General features: G+C 40.5%; 2 protein-coding genes across 3 annotated transcripts; both read right to left on the bottom strand.

Moving 5' to 3' along the window:
* Positions 1 to 54: 54 nt before the first annotated feature.
* On the bottom strand, positions 55 to 9,059 carry LOC135932982 (14-3-3 protein beta/alpha-A-like). 2 transcript variants are annotated; one of them, XM_065470798.1, is made up of 6 exons: positions 8,950 to 9,059; positions 6,771 to 7,084; positions 5,160 to 5,283; positions 4,343 to 4,506; positions 1,737 to 1,832; positions 55 to 1,612 (listed from the first exon to the last, which is right to left on the bottom strand). In XM_065470798.1, exons 2-6 carry the CDS (start codon positions 7,080 to 7,082, stop codon positions 1,535 to 1,537), a joined length of 774 nt encoding a protein of 257 aa, XP_065326870.1. In that variant the 5' UTR covers positions 7,083 to 7,084; positions 8,950 to 9,059; the 3' UTR covers positions 55 to 1,534. The 2 variants fall into 2 exon arrangements, with proteins under 2 accessions (XP_065326870.1, XP_065326871.1); XM_065470799.1 differs by having other exon boundaries at positions 8,880 to 9,000.
* Positions 9,060 to 13,584: 4,525 nt separating this feature from the next.
* On the bottom strand, positions 13,585 to 16,192 carry znf706 (zinc finger protein 706). Its single transcript, XM_065472032.1, has 3 exons — positions 16,103 to 16,192; positions 14,456 to 14,591; positions 13,585 to 14,330 (listed from the first exon to the last, which is right to left on the bottom strand). The coding sequence occupies exons 2-3, from the start codon at positions 14,588 to 14,590 to the stop codon at positions 14,235 to 14,237; spliced, it is 231 nt and encodes a 76-aa protein (XP_065328104.1). The 5' UTR covers position 14,591; positions 16,103 to 16,192; the 3' UTR covers positions 13,585 to 14,234.
* Between the last annotated feature and the right edge of the window lie 365 nt (positions 16,193 to 16,557).

Below are 16,557 nucleotides of genomic sequence, written 5' to 3' on the forward strand. Positions count from 1 at the left end.
GAACCAACAATTCACATCACACATGTAAAGAACAGAGAAACCGAGCACACAATCTTAATTTGAATGTTTTAATTCCACTTACATGAAAGCACATAACCAAATAACATACCCAAGAGCGTTACTCGCCGAATCCTGCATCCCAACTTTTTTTAAAACCAAGATACTGTACTTAGAAGAAACTGGCACTACTTTGTGATCACTAAATGACCTTAATGCAATTTCCTATCAACTTACCTAAATTCTCATTTTTATATTTGCCATGGTTTGAAATTTTGCCTTTTCAAAATGTACTTTCAAGGAAGATAAATGTAACTGTATTCCACCTAATCCTAAGCAGAGATTGCCAGTTTTAAAAGCGATGCCTAACCCTCACACCAGACTACTGAGAACCACATACATTCCAGGAGTCAAATCAATACTCAATAAGGGAATAAAATAAACAAAAGAAAATACAAAAAACACCTGAATAGAAAAAGAGTAGAAAGCCACATAAAAGCACATGGCAAAAAGTATCCTCTGCACTGCTGAAGAGATAAAATATCAAAAGTTACAGTATCGAGCCATTTTATCAAGTTGTTCACTTTATCTTAGGCTGTCTATATAGCTTGTCACGTGGTATGCAAAACTGCAGGACATTACAGTCTACTCGTTTCACTGATGAGTGAAAAGATGTCAGTAAAAATGGAATGTAACCCTCTCAACAAACCAAAAGTAAATTACAGCTTTTGTAAGTGGTCATTCATATAGAAAACCTTTCCTATGCCTGAAAGCACTGTAAAAACCCACTGAGCCATGACACATGTACCATCCATTTAAAAAAATAAAAATAAAATAAAAATCTCTACCTGCTACACTGGACACTGACAGGGCCGTATGGATACAAGCAATACCGTAATAGGTGAAACCTGCCAACAGTATGTGTGTACTGCTATTGTCAGATGAAAAAAAAAGTAATGAATTCAGACTACTGTGACCATTTTTTTTCCTTTTTAACACGTGCCTCAAAGGAGTTTTGTGGACCAAAGTGTCACAAAGGTTCTAAATGTTCAGTTCAAGTAAAAACATACAAATTATTATCAAAGTTACACTTCGAGGTTGGTTGGTTTGCTTTCCTGCAACAGCAGCGGTTTGCTACAGTGAATAAGGTTCGAGAGAATGGGGCAGATTTGGATCTAAAGGAGGGATTTCATTTGGACTAAAAGAGACAAAATTATTTAAAGGAAAAGAATTAAAAAGGAAATGAACATCCACTGGGTCGCACAATGAGTTATGTTAAAAAATAATAATAAAAACAACCAATCTATTCCATTCTTTTCCCTGTGGAGGTGTTGATACACTTAACACATACACTTCAATGCTTCAATGTATCTGCACACACATACTGTACTTTACACACAGAGTGGAGTGTAAACATACATATTTGTGCATGTATGTGGACACACAACCACACACACAACTTAGGCTGGTGAGAGGTAAAAAAAAAAAAGAAAAAAAAGAAAAAGAAAACTGTGGGGTTTCTTTTCTCCTCTGAAGTTCAGTTCTTCTCTTCAGCTGGCTGCTCGCCCTCTTCTACCTCAATCCCGCCCTCACCGCCTGCGTCCGACATCCACAGCTGCATTAAAAAGAAAAGTGCAGGATAATAAATTTAGCGCTCACGTAAAAGCATAAGGGAAAACCTTTAGGCCTAAAGCCTAACGCCAAATTTTAATATAGTTTCATCGAGAGGAGACACTCACAGTCAGGTTGTCACGGAGCAGCTGCATGATCAAGGTGCTGTCTTTGTAAGATTCAGTGTTGAGTGAGTCCAGCTTGGCGATGGCATCATCAAAGGCCTGAAAGACACACAGTGAAACAATCAGGACTTCCAAAACCCAGAGTACAGTCTTGAAAGTGCCTACAGTGAGCTTGTATTGGCAGGGCCAAAAACAATAAGCTAAACAGAAAGCAACAACAAGCAGCCATTTATAGATCTCTAGGATAAAAGGGTACATCTGTGTTGTGCCTGATACTGTAAACTACTTTCACAGTGATTATATGGGGTGGTCTTTTAGAAACAAGTACAAGTGTTTGCACAAAACTGTGCTCTGACAGACCATTTATTCACAAATCCTAAACTTTCTGAATTATTTTAGCCTTTTCCTAACTTAATAAATTACTAATTTGTTAATGCAGACAATTCCAGCCATGCTGCATACAGGCAGGTGATGTAAGCGTCACTTGTCATGTCTGGTAAATGATCACACCAGGTGTGTACCTCGCATGTGTTTTCTGTGACCTGGGCAGGTGAATAGTGTGTTCACTGTTCAAACGAACTGAATGATAAGCACAGCATGGATCACCTACTGTATAGAATGTAAAAAAAAAAAAAAAGTGTCCTAAAGACGTCAACACAAGAAGTTATGTAAAAATTTAGCGGCGAGCTGTTGTTATGTGACGCCAGGAATGTCCAGACTACTGCGGTGTCCATCAAATTATTTATTTTTTCTTTCAATAGTATGTTCTCTCATAGTGTCATGAAAGGTATGGCAGTGAGGTGCAGCTTTACCTGTGGTTGCTAGGATATTTAAAAGTAGAACAGGAGGCAGAACCTTAAGCTTTCAGGCTCCTCTTCTGTGGAACCAGCTCCCAGTTTGGATTCGGGAGATAAACGCCCTCTTTACTTTTATGATTAGGCTTAAAACTTTCCTTTTTGATAAAGCTTACAGTTAGGGCTGGATCAGGTGGCCACAAACCCTTCCATAGTTATGCTGCTGGGGAATTCCAATGATGCACTGAGTGTTGGTTGGCTGCCCCTGCCTTAGTCTGGTTCTGCCAGAATTATCCACCCGTCCATTCGCTTCCGCTTATCATTTTCAGGGTTGCGGGGGGCGCTGGAACCTATCCCAGCCGTCTTAGGGCAAGAGGCAGGGTACTCACTGGACAGGTCGCCAGTCTGTCGCAGGGCTAACACAGACTGGAGACAACCAATCGCATTCACATTCACACCTATGGGCAATTTAGTGTTTCCAATTAACCTGTCCCCACTAACTGCATGTCTTTGGACTATATTTGCGTGGTTTCTCCCTGGGTACTCCCGCTGCCAGAATTATCTTCCTCTTGAATTAGTTTTTTTTTCCTTAAAGCGACCTTTGTTGTGATTTGGTGTATATATAAATAAATCTGAACTGAGCTGAAATTGAATTCAAAATAAGAGTCCGTTGCTTTATTGGAGGGTTTTAGTCTTCTTGCCTGGGCACAGTAAATTTGTGGGATCCTGACATGTGGTTGCCATAGGTTAACATGGAAATTACAAGAAATTTCTAAATGATAATCATTAGCAGCTTTATTTTACTTTATAGCAGTGACTTTGGTATAATAGTGTGTGGCGATACTAACAGATTTCATCTAAACCCAAATCTCACTTCGGCAAACTTTATTTTGATTTCATTGGTCACCGTGAAATAAAAGTCTGAATGAATTATATCACTATTTTAAAAAATTAAAAGCTTTATCCCACACCCAACAGTTACACTGTTACCACCATCTTCAGTCTTTGAGTGTCACGTCTCTCTGTTGAGGACACGGACAACAGAAGACCCAACGGCCGAGCAGTCACTCCTGTTATACCTGTTTTACTTCTCTGAAGTGTGCTGGCTGTAACACATTCATAATCCGTGCATTACAGTGCACTAACTAAGCATGGTCACAAAAAACCAAAAGAATACAGGCAGGCACAAAGACACCCATTCGAGCACTTACTGTCCAATCATTTGGACACAAGTGGAGCCTAACAGAGTCGTGGAAGTGGAAAGGCTTAATGTTGTCTTTGGTATCAATTACAATAATCAAGGGTCTGTACTTTTATCAGCAAATCCTCAGAATGCTGTGAAAAAGAAACGCTGCCTTTATTCCCCCATTTTTCAAGATCTCCTTTAACAAAATCCTAAAGTATAAAGAGTTCTGTAAGCAGAGAAATTTAAAAGAGTCATCATCCTTTCTGCTCACAAACTAACAGTGTAGTTTCAAGCATAACCTTATTTCCAAAGGGTTAGGGTCATACCAATCAGAGTCAAGTCAGAGACATGGAGATTAGCAGCAGTGTGAGGACCAGAGATAGCAGAATATCGAATATCGATAGGCAAAGAAACCACTGAGTGACACTCAGCTACGAGAGAGTGCACGCGTGCTAATAAGTGTATTTATTATTTTTATGTATCCATAAGGTGATATGCATGACATTTATAATGGCCTCAAAATCAGTACCTGAACACCTCCAGTGGAAAAGTGGTACTAACATCATTTTCATGAGTCTGAGGACAGTGCTTCTTAAAGAGAGAGACAACAAACAGAGGACCCTTCTTACCGTCTTGGCCAGTTTGCAAGCCTCCTCAGGCAGGTTTGCAATCTCGTAGTAGAAGACGGAGAAGTTCAGCGCAAGGCCCAGGCGGATGGGATGTGTAGCCTCCATTTCCTTTAGGCTGATGTCATAGGCATCCTGGTAGCCACCTTGTGAGTTCTTAACAATCTCTGCACAAGCAAAAAAGCAGATATGGCTTCAAATGAGAAAAAATATTTCTTGAAAACCATACACTGAATTTTTAGAAGTTAGACAACAACAAAAATACATTAAACAAAAAAAAAAATGAAGTAAAATCATGTGATTAATATTTCTATTCAGCTCTACTGTCAAGTACAGGTCCTCAGAACCAAAAAAATGAAGTATCCAATCATTTGAAAGTGGACTATGATGGATATTTTATGGAATATGTAACAAAAGAACACAATCTTTTACAAAACCACCCAAAATTAACAAAAGAAAATTAATCTAAAATGCCTTCTGGCAACTAGCAGCAGCCAACACCCTGCTGCTGCTGCAGTTGCCATGACAACCTCGCAGCAGCACTTGCCAGCATTTTGGCGGACAGTTGTAGGTCAAGGACGAGAAGCGCGTCAGCATTCTGGCTAAAAACAACACCTGAACCAGTCCTAGGGTCTCCTACCCTAAAAAGGATTTTCAGGACGCCCAGTCAGCACACGTTCATCCCACCGACCGGCAGCTGTGTGACACACCACCGCATGGTTTTCATAAACCCTGAGCATAAGCACTCACTATCACTGCCTTGAGTGACTGCACGACAGGATAAGAAGAAGAGGCGATGTATGATGTCTGTTTCATTTACCGTTCCTCTCGTCTCCGGTAGCCACCTCAGCCAGGTAGCGGAAGTAGTCTCCCTTCATCTTCAGGTAGAAGACTTTGCCCTCTGCGCCTGATGCTTTGGGGATCAGATATTTGTCGAGCAGGTCCTGCGAAAAGAAATGTGGAAGTTTAACTCTAAAGAACACGTGCAACACACACACACCCCAGCAATTATAAGTGAGCCAGTGACATTTTTAACTCCTTTTCCCTAATGGCTGCCTCACTGGGCCAGGTTACGGAGGTGCTCAGTATCATTCAGTTACTTCATCCAGAGGGGATTTCCTCACATGGTTGAATGTATTCCAAATCCACCACCATACACTGGAAGTGGCAACAGCAGTTCTCATGCTTTTGAGATCAACAGCGATCACTTATCTGCAGCAGGTGGAGAAGTGCTCCACATGCTGCTATGTAGAGCTCACCCAGGCTGCAGTGCAGAACAAGAAATATGGTTTGCTGCAGTCCAACAGAGCTTTGCTATTTATTCTTTACAAAGTATACTTGGTAAATAATTTACAAACTTGTAAAAGATTTTTAAGAGTGAATGTGTCCCCCTTTCTATGTGCATTTCCCCATTTCCACCACAATTAACATCCAAATATGTAGGAAACACTGGACAGGTATGTTAAGAGTACAAGTGAAACTATGAGCAGGGAACATTCCTCTTCCTTTAACGTAGCTGCCGATCATATTCTAGGCCTTAAAATTCTAGGCTACACCCATCTGATTCGTAATGTGGACTTTGGCAGGAAGGGCTGAACTTTTTAGCCCTATTTTATGCACTGCAATTTCAATGCGCACTGGATGCTTCCTGTGTTTAAGTTAATATAAAACATCAAAGACAGTTTAATTTGAGTAAAAAGTCACCTTACCTTATAGTAGAGCTAGATATGCTTTACAACATGCAAACTTTTGTCTATGGAGTTGAATCAGTGTAGTGGGCCTATATGTTTAAGTTTCCTTTTAAAGGTCACAAGGTCACAGGGCTGTGAATCCGCAAATACAGGATGTATCCAAACTACCCAAATACTGAAGTTTATCTGTGTGATATTCAAACAACTGCTAGGAAGAGAGCCTTCATTTGCCTACTTGGTGCTTGGTGTTCATAGTTCCAACTGTGTAAGATGGGCCTAAATACTACAGCTAAGATATTCAGAGGTGAACAGCGATGTAAGTAAAGCCATATTAACCTAGACAAGTGCTTGTATGCTGAGAACTATGACTAATATTTAAATCCTGTTAGCTGCAGGTTTATATTGTCCCTCTTTAGATCCCTACCACATAAACACAAGCACCACAACATACCTGTAGGTGTCACTAATGTGTAAAAAGCATGGTTCTACTACTACTTTTTGTAAAGGATGTGTGTTTGCTTCCATTCATAAGGAAGCTGTTCTTTTTTCTTTTTAAATAGATGTCGATGTTGGCTTTTGCTCCTTGATTATGATTATTAAAAATATATATATATTTAGACAGAGGTGACCGAGACCGGCCACTATCTGAATACAGGTTGGACTAATACAAAGAGGAGCAGCTGCTGTGCATTTATATTTTCTTGCAACAAGCATTTACCCTCAACACCTCTGCTCCTTACCCGAACTTCCTGGCAGATCTGTTTGAGCTCCCCCTCGATCTTCTCTCTGTACTCCTTGACCAGCGTGGCCTTCTTTTCAGTTTCAGGCGTCTTTTCGGCTTCAGTCTTCTGCTCGATGCTGGAGATCACCCTCCAGGAGGACCTTCGAGCTCCGACCACATTCTTGTAGGCAACAGAGAGCAGATTGCGCTCCTCATTGTTGAGCTCCTGGTCCAGCTCTGTGACAGCCTTCATGGCTGCAGCCATGTCCTCATAGCGCTCAGCCTGCTCGGCCAGTTTGGCCTTCTGTACCAGCTCCTCTCTGTCTGCCATGACTGTCATGTGGGGGTGGAGGAAGGAGAGAGGAAAGGGAGTCAGGAAGGACAAAACAAACAGGACAGGAGTTAAGGACGGTGCGTTAAGGGAGGCCAAGCAAAGAAATTGTAGAGAGAGACAAAGTAGATTTCATTGCTAAATGTGAATAATGGAGGACTACTGTGCAAGTAAATGTGCTGTTATTCCAGCATAACCTCATTTCTCGGGTATGTGTTAAACATTTTGACTGTGAAGACATCCCCATTTTTAACACAAAAAATATATATATGTATATATTACAGTTAGTTAACTGTGAGAAAATAGAACATTTATAACCTTGAAGCATATTACATAATCAAAAACTCTGACAGGACTGTAGCTAAAATAACAGTGTGTCGGCTGTTAAGAATTCATGGGAACACTGGGTGTGTCCACACCAGCAAAGCACCTTTTTTTTCTTAAATACAAATCAATCTGCTTGTCTCGTCTGCACTCGATCGGGCACAGACTTGATTTAAAGTGGTGACTAAATCATTTGGAATCTAAGTCTTTAGAAATACAAAGGGGGAAAGTGCCTATAATCACAACTTGTACAGCAGACACAGTTTTAGGCTTCTTCTGACTCACTATCCTGAAGACAAGAATAGGCAAAATGTCATAATAGATTACAGGAAAAGTGTAGCCGGCATGTAAAAAAAAAATTATAAGTGGTTATGAAATTCTAGAAAATTTACATTAGATGATGAACATTTCCCCAGAAATCAGTGGTCATCAGTGGTTATTTTTTTATTAATCTACAGACTATTTTATATGATTTAGTCCTTCCATCAAAATGTCCCAAAGCATAAGTTGACAACATTGTCCGTTTTCCTCTACAGCCAGTTAACATGCATGCCACAGTCCTGAGCTAATCTCAGACTAGTTGCATATTAACTTCTGTCAGTTAACGGTCTGTTTTAATTTTAACTTAGATGATTGTTAATCGGCTCATAGCACAGGACAGGAAGTCTAATTTACTGTAGTAGAATACAGACAGTAACCTATGCTGAGGAACTAGTTTCCTTTGGAAAAAAAAATGTAGACCCCTTCACAGGTAAAAGATGCTGCAGTATAAAAGGACTACGTGTGCGAATAGATGTGCAGCCTGTTTACAAAGCTGCCTTGAATTAAAAAAAATATATATTAAAAAAAATCCCAAACCTATGAATTCATCATTTCAAAATCCACAAAATGGGTGAGAAAATTTTCCCTGCACGCTGCCACCTGCACCCCTTAGAGGAATGTCGGCCACCCAGTTTCACGTCACACTCATTCACACACCTGCCCACCCAGCGCGTACCATGTAAGGCAAGAATGCAGACCGAACAAAAAAATCTGTTTCAAGAGCTTAATAAACGATATGGATTACACAGTCTCTGCGTTTAATTTGGGGAAAGCTTCCTAACGCTGCAGGCGGCTATAGGATAATAAGTGTGTCACTGAGTCGGTTAGAGGAATAAAAGGAGCCTCGCTTCGTTCAGTCCTCAGTGAACGCCCTTTTTCGCTTCCCGGAAAGCAAACCAGACCGCTTCTTCTAGCCACAGTTATTCTCATATTTTAGACTGCTTCATTCACAAAAAAAGGCCGCTTCGCAGGGCCGAGAGGCGTCCTCTAAAAACAGCGAGTGAACAAAAATAGATGGGTTAACGTTGCCGTAAGTAACGCTTCCCTGTCAGGCGAGCGCCGAACAATGACTGAGCAGCGCGGAGCATCAACGATTTCCACTTACAGCCGCTAGATGCGGCGATTAATGCAGGGTTTAAAAAGATGTCTTACCAGAAGCACAAGCAGCGACTCTTTGGATAAAAACACCACCGAGCAACAGCAGTAAATAGATGTAACTAACCTGCGAGTGTCGTTAGACGGTGTTGTTCCTGATTCCCGGCCGCACAGCTGATGATCTCTCCCGCTCATCCACGGGGTTTCCCTCCAATCAAAGACACGGCAGCAGGGTCGAGCCCGGATGGATGACGTAAGAAGAGAGTTGCTATGGTAGCCAAATCTAAGGGCAAAATTTTTAAGACTGCGCCGAATGAGCAAAAAACAAACAAACAAATTTCACAGAAAATTAATAAAAATATGATTATGATAATGTAAAACACTATGTAAAAAGTCTTCTAAATATAGATTTGATTTTTTTTATATTTACGTACAAACGGCATAAACGCTTGGTTTGTCCGGTACGCCCGCAAGGATGCTTGGGATATGTAGTTTATAGTTATTATAAATCAAATGAAACATTTCAGGAGAATTTATACTTATATCTACCATACTTATATCTATCAAGACATTGGAAGGAAAAACGTTTGTGTTTTAAAAAAAAATAATCCTTTGTGAGTGTGTGTGTTTGTGTGTGTGAAAGGTCGTTATGCAAGAAGATAGAAGCCAGGAGGAGGAACCCGGAAGTGGGGCAGGATTGACATAAAGTGGTTTTGTCTACCTTATTATATTTTCAAACGAGCATATTATTGGCCCGTGGCTTAGATATTAATTTAATTTCAGTTTCATTCTCATAATTTGCCGTTTAATCTGCCTTTACGGCCGTTTGTGTTAGCTGCGCACACCTGCCCACAAAGAATATGCATTTTTACTGAGACTGAAAACGTGATAAAAAAAAAACGATTATGATAACGTGTGCTCTCATTATATGGCATTACTTTTAGAAACAAACACTAAAATCGCAAAATGGAATTTAATTGTTTTTAATCCAGAAAAAGCTGCAAATAGCGGTGTCTTTGTACACCTTTATCATGTAAAACTATACCTATCAGAGCTTTCTACAAGGAGTGGTCTAACATGTAAAGAGAGGAACTGATAAAATGAGGAAATTATGCAAAATAATGTTGGTGTCAGGCTAATATTATGTATACTGAAACTGTTTTATCTAATGCCTATATAAATACTGAGGTACTGTGGCTCTTCTCAGTAGAAAGGCTTCTTCATTCAAATGCCTTGACCCATTCAGTAGTCCAGACATCAGTCATGTTTTTCTAGTTCTTCTAGTTTTACAAATTTCAGGTTTAGGTCTGTTGTGATAGATCACTTCCCCTGACCTTGTAAAACTGGTTGAAAGTAGCAGCGATCCGAGCAAGTCTGTTATCAGGGTTGGGGATGGACGAAGACACCAATCAGACCCAGCAGTACTTTCTAACATGCAAGAGACATAAATCATGCACAGAAGTTTTAGAATTGGAGGTGTGCTAATCAGTGGCCAAGAAGAACTAGAGTAAGGTAGATAAGCAGTGTTTGACAAATACAAATAAATATTCCCAACCTCCTGCTGGACATGTTGATCACTAGCTTTTATTACACCACACATAAACTAAATGAAAGCGGTGCTCTCCAAAATATTGTTCCACAGAAACACCGAAACAACACAGCAGGTGCCACGATGCCCAGACACTGGAGTTGAGCTGGTGCTTCAGTGTTTCTTTCTCACTAGTGCGATGAGAGCTGAAAATAGATGATCTATAGCCACAGGGAAATTCTTAACCTAATTAAGTTGTAACGAGTTTGTACGAGTGCTCTCATTTTTTTTCCTGTGCCTCTTGCATGTTGAGATCAAAGACAGGCTGTAGAAAAAGAAAATCTTAGATATGTGTATGTGTTTATATGAATGAACATGTGTTGCGTTTTTGATTCACAAGTTTACAGATGGGAAGGCAGGATGTGGATTATGTGTGAGGAGGCTGGGGAACAATGTGGGTTGTGAGTCATTTGGCCGAGCTGCTCAAACAACTAAAGCAACAGGCAGCGTGTCACTGACCATGGTATGTGTGTGTGTGTGTGTGTGTGTGTGTGTGTGTGTGTGCTTGTTACTTCTGAGTAGTCAGAATTAAAGGAAGTCAAGCCACATTTCCCCCTAAATGATTTAATTATGACAAAGAAGACCGATGGTGTGGTCTTTATGGTTTGAGTGACTTCACACATGAAGTGCAATGGTGTGGTTGTAGCCATGTCTGCGTGGTTGGCTTACACACTATATTCTTGCAGTTATTGTGTTTAAGCTGAAGTGAAGCGTTTGTCATTACTGGACATGTTAAAGACCTCTTTATGCAGACCGACTTGCATAATGGTTTAGAGGTTTTTGATTGTTAACTGCTGCACTTTGAGCCATATCAGCTGATCCAAGGTAACAGATGCACAATTTGAACTTGTTTTTGACATTTGGTACCGATTCTGTCACTTCCTGTACATATTTGTGTTTAAACCGGCGAGTGAAGCTTTGTGTGGCTGGGAGAGGAGATTAATTTATTCAGTTAAAAATGTCAGAACCTCCTGGGATGATGTTCATGTCAGCTGCCAGTTACTCTCTGTGAGTCATCCTGCCATCCCTACAGTTAAAGCTCTGTATCCAGATACATTCAGTTCTCGGTGGGTGAGAGCTGATGACACATAAATGACATTCATTTACATAAAAGTTTTATGATTTTCCTCATTTTCTGTCACACAGTAAATACTATTAAAGTGGTGGATGCTTATAATAAACCGGGCCAGCCTACATGTGAGTAAGCCGTAAGCCTAAAACTCAGGCTTCACACATTTTTTCTACTCCTGGGGTGTGTCTGGTATTACTCACTCAGCCTATGCAGCACACCCAAAGCATCCCACACTGCCTCACAAAAAGGAGTGTAAAACCAGTGGTCATTATCCAAGCACTGTATGCTGTCATGCAGTGAACTGAAGTAAAAGAGACAGCCTTACAGTCACAAAACTAAAAATGTAATAACTGTTTAACTACCAGTATTTATTTATCCAGCCTGTTTTCATCTGTTTTGCTTGACAGTAACTATGTAACTAACAGCACAGAGAAAATGACGTGATCAGTGATCACTGTAAACTCACTGGATATTTTATTAGGTACACCTAATGGTTAAAGAGGTTTCACAGAATTAAAAAAGGTGCTGGAAACATTCCTCAGAGATTAATGTCAATGCTGACACAATAGCATCACAGTTACTGCAGATTTGTAGAGCATCCCAACGATGCTCTATTGGTTTGAAATCTGGTGACTATGGAAGCCATTTGAGTACACTGATCTTATTGTGATGTTCAAGAAAAAAGTTTGACATTATTTGAGCTTTGTGATATGATATAATCACATATCAGATGGGTATACTGGTTATAAAGGGATGGCCATGGTTAGCCATAATACTCAGGTAGGCTGTGGGGTTTAAACCATGTGCAGCCTGAACTATTGATACAAGGCATGATAGGTTTATACCTTCACATTATTGACACCAAGTTCTGATTCTACCATCCTAATGTCACAAAAGAATTTGAGACCGAACGATTGCCCAGTCTTCTTCCAGTTTTGGTGAGCTTGTGTGAATTGTAGCCTCAGTTTCCTATTCCTACCTGACAGGAGCGGCGCCCTGTGTGGTCTTCTGCTGCTGTAGCTCATCTGCTTTTAGGCTCAATGTTTGCATTCAGAGATGCTCTTTTGCATATCTTTATTATAGTGAATGGTTAATTGAGTTGCTGTTGCCTTCTTATTAGCTTGATGCAGTCTGGCCATTCTCCTCTGAACTGTGTCATCAAAAAGCTGATTTCACACAAAGAATTTCACTGGACATAGCCATCTGTCAAAAAGAGGAAATGTGGGAAAATCCCAGTAGATCAGCAGTTTCTGAAATACTCAAGAGTAGCCCGTCTAATACCAATCACCATAAACTGGTTAAATCACATTTTTTCCCCCATTCTGATGCTCAGTTTGAACTTCAGCAAGTTATCTTAACCATGTCTACATGACTAAGACATGAGAAGCAGCAAATCAGAGAAAGTCAGATTAAAGTTGAAGGAGCTCGCAGAGCTTGTTTTACACAGGATGCACTGAGCTGTACAGAGGCTCAATATAAGATGCATAAGAAAGAATTTGAACTGAATCTAGCAGAGTGCAATAAATAAAAACATGGCACTGGAAATGATCTCCAGAGATCCACTTTAAAGCCGTTTTCAAGAATGGAATCGAGGCATTGTTGATAGACTCACGCCTGGACTTGTTCAAGGTTGTCCTTTCCTCACTTATAGCCCAAAACAGTAGATAATCCCATCTCACTATTAGAAATACTCAGTTTGGTTTAAGAAAAGGCGGTGCCTGGAAAGAGTGGAGCTGGACGCCCACTCACTCGCTGTGAATCCACAGTAATTGCCCAAGCTAGTCTCACAATCGGACATCGCACAGACTTTGTTCTGCCCAGATTCTGAGTCAAAGACCATTAATCCCGAAGGGCAAACAGGTTCTCACATGCAGCCTCGCTGAGTAATAAGAAAAGAAACAGTCAGGTTTAGAGGGCAGGAGAAAGTGAAAAGAGCAGCAGAGAAGTGCTGTCACTTTGGAAGGAAGACAATAAATTACTTGGCACAAAATTAAACAAGCGACGGAACACAGGGACTGTTTGTGATACATTATGTGTTTAAGCAGGTAATGTTATCAGTGAAATTCATCCTTGCCAGAAAACATTATCACACAAAGCAGAGCTACAACAAAGTGAACCTTTAATAAAATGACTTAACAATTCATCATTGGAGCATACATTCATTGGTTTACAATTCATCCAGCAGCTTGGAAATGGCTATCAAAATGTCACTTTTTTTTAACTGAAACAATTACGAAATTACGATGAATTAAAATGAGAATATGCAGTAATAACCAGGCAGACACGACTGAGGACGATTTATGCTCTGAGCACTTATGGATAAAGTTTCACAGTCCCCGTTTCCATTCAGCGCTCAAAGCACTAATTAAGAAGATGAGGTCAGTTTTGTCACCGCTGTAACTTCAGCAAACACTGTGCGTTTACCTCGAGCGCGTAAAGGTTCGATCAATCCACCAAAGCTAAAGCGTAAAGAGACAAGAGCGGGCAGCAAGAAATACTCCGATACGCCAGTTTGTTCAGGGAAGCTGAATAAGAAGCTAGCTCCTTTTACAACTTTTCATCGTTCACACATCGTACAGGTCTGCTGTGACATGTATTCGAAGACGAGCACACCGGACTCGACCCGGCCTGTTAAAGAATTAATAGACAAGTGCTTCATGTTGGTCACGTGAAATCATCCGTTGCTGTCAGACTGAGACGAGAGCAGAGCCGGCACAGGGTTGAAGAGTTTAGTATCCATGTCGACGACCACCTACGCCTCCACTCCCTCTAACTCGGGGGGCAGAGGGGATTTTGGGTGTTTGCTCTCAAAGTGTTGCTTGAAGGTTTTGGGGTCCGGCATCTGAGACTATGAGAAGAGATGAAACATCCAACAGTTGTTAAAGGAAAGGAGGATTTGGAGGAAAAGGCACTGCATTTGGTTTCAAATATGACTCCCGCCCTCATTTGGGAGTTCTGAGGGGTCATACTTACTCTGCACACAGCGCAGGTGAATACGAGCGCTGCCTTGGCCGCCGTCTTTTGATCGTGACCTTTGGCCTTCTTCATCTCCGCCTGCTTCTTGGCGTTTTTCTGCTGGGACTGAATCTTCTGATGCCCTCGTGCCATGCTGGGAATGCAGAGAGAGGAAGATGTAAGGACAGAATACTTATGCATGAGCAATCAGTAAGTAAACAACTAATTACGGTTATTTTTGTGTGTAAGGAGCAGCTTAATAATACCATGTTTGCTCATAAACAATGAGAAAACAGTGATCAATCAAGGACAGTGCAAGGACTTCCTTAAATGCAGTTTAAGGTTTAATGCAGCAGTGTCAAACATAAGGCCTGGGGGTCAACAAAAAACACTTTTTTTTTCCCCCACTGTCTACTATAGAAATGTATGCTTAACTTTCTCCTTTATAAATACACGACAGCCTGGGCAATTATTTCCTTCAGCATTTCTATATCAGCTTGAAAAACTGAGACATACTGTTGAAATTGGACTCTTTTCCTTATGTAAAGGGATTAAATATGTAGTTAAACTTCTTTATGCTGACAGAAACACTGATTTCACTGCTTCGGCCCACTTAAGATCAACATGAGCTTTATGTGGCCCACAATGTAAAATAAGTTTGACAGTATTAGTGCACTAAACATTACAAACACTTACCATTGTGATTTTCTCATTTCAAAGAGAAAGTAACTTTCCCCCTTTTTGGGGGACCAGGACCAGGCTTGTCAGCTTTATGCTACAAGGTAATTACATTTTGGCATTTTTACAAGAGTTACAACCAAAGGAACAAGTTTTCTCATGCTCTTACAGGCTTTTAAATGTTGATCTTAGCTTTAATTGACTAGTTTAGCCTGTTCTCTGCAGATCATATTGTCAGTGAGTGAGAACCTTGCTTGATAACGGTTTGGGTGGATACCAGCAAAGGTTTGGTTATGTAACCAAGATGTCTGTCGAGGCTCATAACTACAGGACAAACAGTCACTGTGTGTGTGGTACCTTTAACCCACAGACCAAAAAAAAGGTTCAGCTGAACAACAACTCAATGCTGGGCCACAAAAAAGCAACAGATTTTATCATTTAGATTGCTTTTAGGGGGCACATTAATCAAATAAACCCCCCACTGTGACTGACAGACAGCACTGTGGGGGTCCAGGGACTTGGTAATGTGGCCTTGCTCACTAGACGATTCCATAAATAGCCCTCTGTTGGTCAGCAATGTTGTGAAGTGTTGTAAAACCACGTTAACGCCATTTTTTAAACAAGCTGCTCTTTAAAAACTAAGTAGTTCCACTAGTTCCTGTTAGTTAGTCATTAAAAAATGGCTAATGTCGGTGGTATATTTACTCAACTCTTACTGCTTTTTGAGGTTTCGTCGTTTGTCTGCTGCTCTCCTCAGTTTTACAACATAATTTGCAAACGTCCTCTCATGTTAACGCCACTTTGTCTTCACTAATCCAGCTGCTAGCTGACAGTTGGTAGCATTTACACTGTACGTGCTATTCGTGTTAGCTTCGCCGGTTTAACCATACGGAGATTACACTGCTCGCCGGGATTAGCATTCTTACAGACAAGCTGTATACTCTTATATTATAGCGAATAAATGTTTACAGAGATAAGAGCCCTTACCTTTTAAAAATGGGAGTACGTGTCGTTTGCTAGGTGCCTACACGCTCAAATGTGACAGCTGCTCAGTTCACACTGACAGGTGAACGTCACGCTCCGTTCATTGACCATGACAAGAGTCGGTAATTATATACTTCACTGATTTTAGCGACTAAAAATGTTTACTTAAGAGCTTGTGTTTGGACAAAAATTGTAAAAATAACATACAAGATAAAACATTTTTTCATCTTATATAAAAATGCATTGCGAATTACAGGATAAGGTAATAATTAAAGGTATCAGAAGTGCACCTGTGCTCGTTTGTTCATGAAGTATCATTGTACCATAATATACCATAAAAGTCCTCTTTGTGGTCAGCCAAAATTCTTTTTCTGAGATGCAGGAATTATGGGAACAGCATACGAGATTAACCAAATCTAAGTAAAAGGTGAGCTGATATGTACAAATATAGAAGGGAT

Source organism: Pelmatolapia mariae, linkage group LG22, assembly GCF_036321145.2.
Source record: "Pelmatolapia mariae isolate MD_Pm_ZW linkage group LG22, Pm_UMD_F_2, whole genome shotgun sequence".
Classification (NCBI taxonomy): Eukaryota; Metazoa; Chordata; class Actinopteri; order Cichliformes; family Cichlidae; genus Pelmatolapia; species Pelmatolapia mariae.

Excerpts from the sequence above, each read along its gene's own strand:
- LOC135932982 (XM_065470798.1), bottom strand. The coding sequence starts at position 7,082 with ATGGCAGACAGAGAGGAGCTGGTACAGAAGGCCAAACTGGCCGAGCAG. Across the intron at positions 4,507-5,159 it reads TACCGGAGACGAGAGGAACG|AGATTGTTAAGAACTCACAA; the intron begins GTAAATGAAACA and ends TTGCTTGTGCAG. Across the intron at positions 1,833-4,342 it reads CTTGCAAACTGGCCAAGACG|GCCTTTGATGATGCCATCGC; the intron begins GTAAGAAGGGTC and ends TGTGTCTTTCAG.
- znf706 (XM_065472032.1), bottom strand. The coding sequence starts at position 14,590 with ATGGCACGAGGGCATCAGAAGATTCAGTCCCAGCAGAAAAACGCCAAG. Across the intron at positions 14,331-14,455 it reads TCACCTGCGCTGTGTGCAGA|TCTCAGATGCCGGACCCCAA; the intron begins GTAAGTATGACC and ends CTCTTCTCATAG.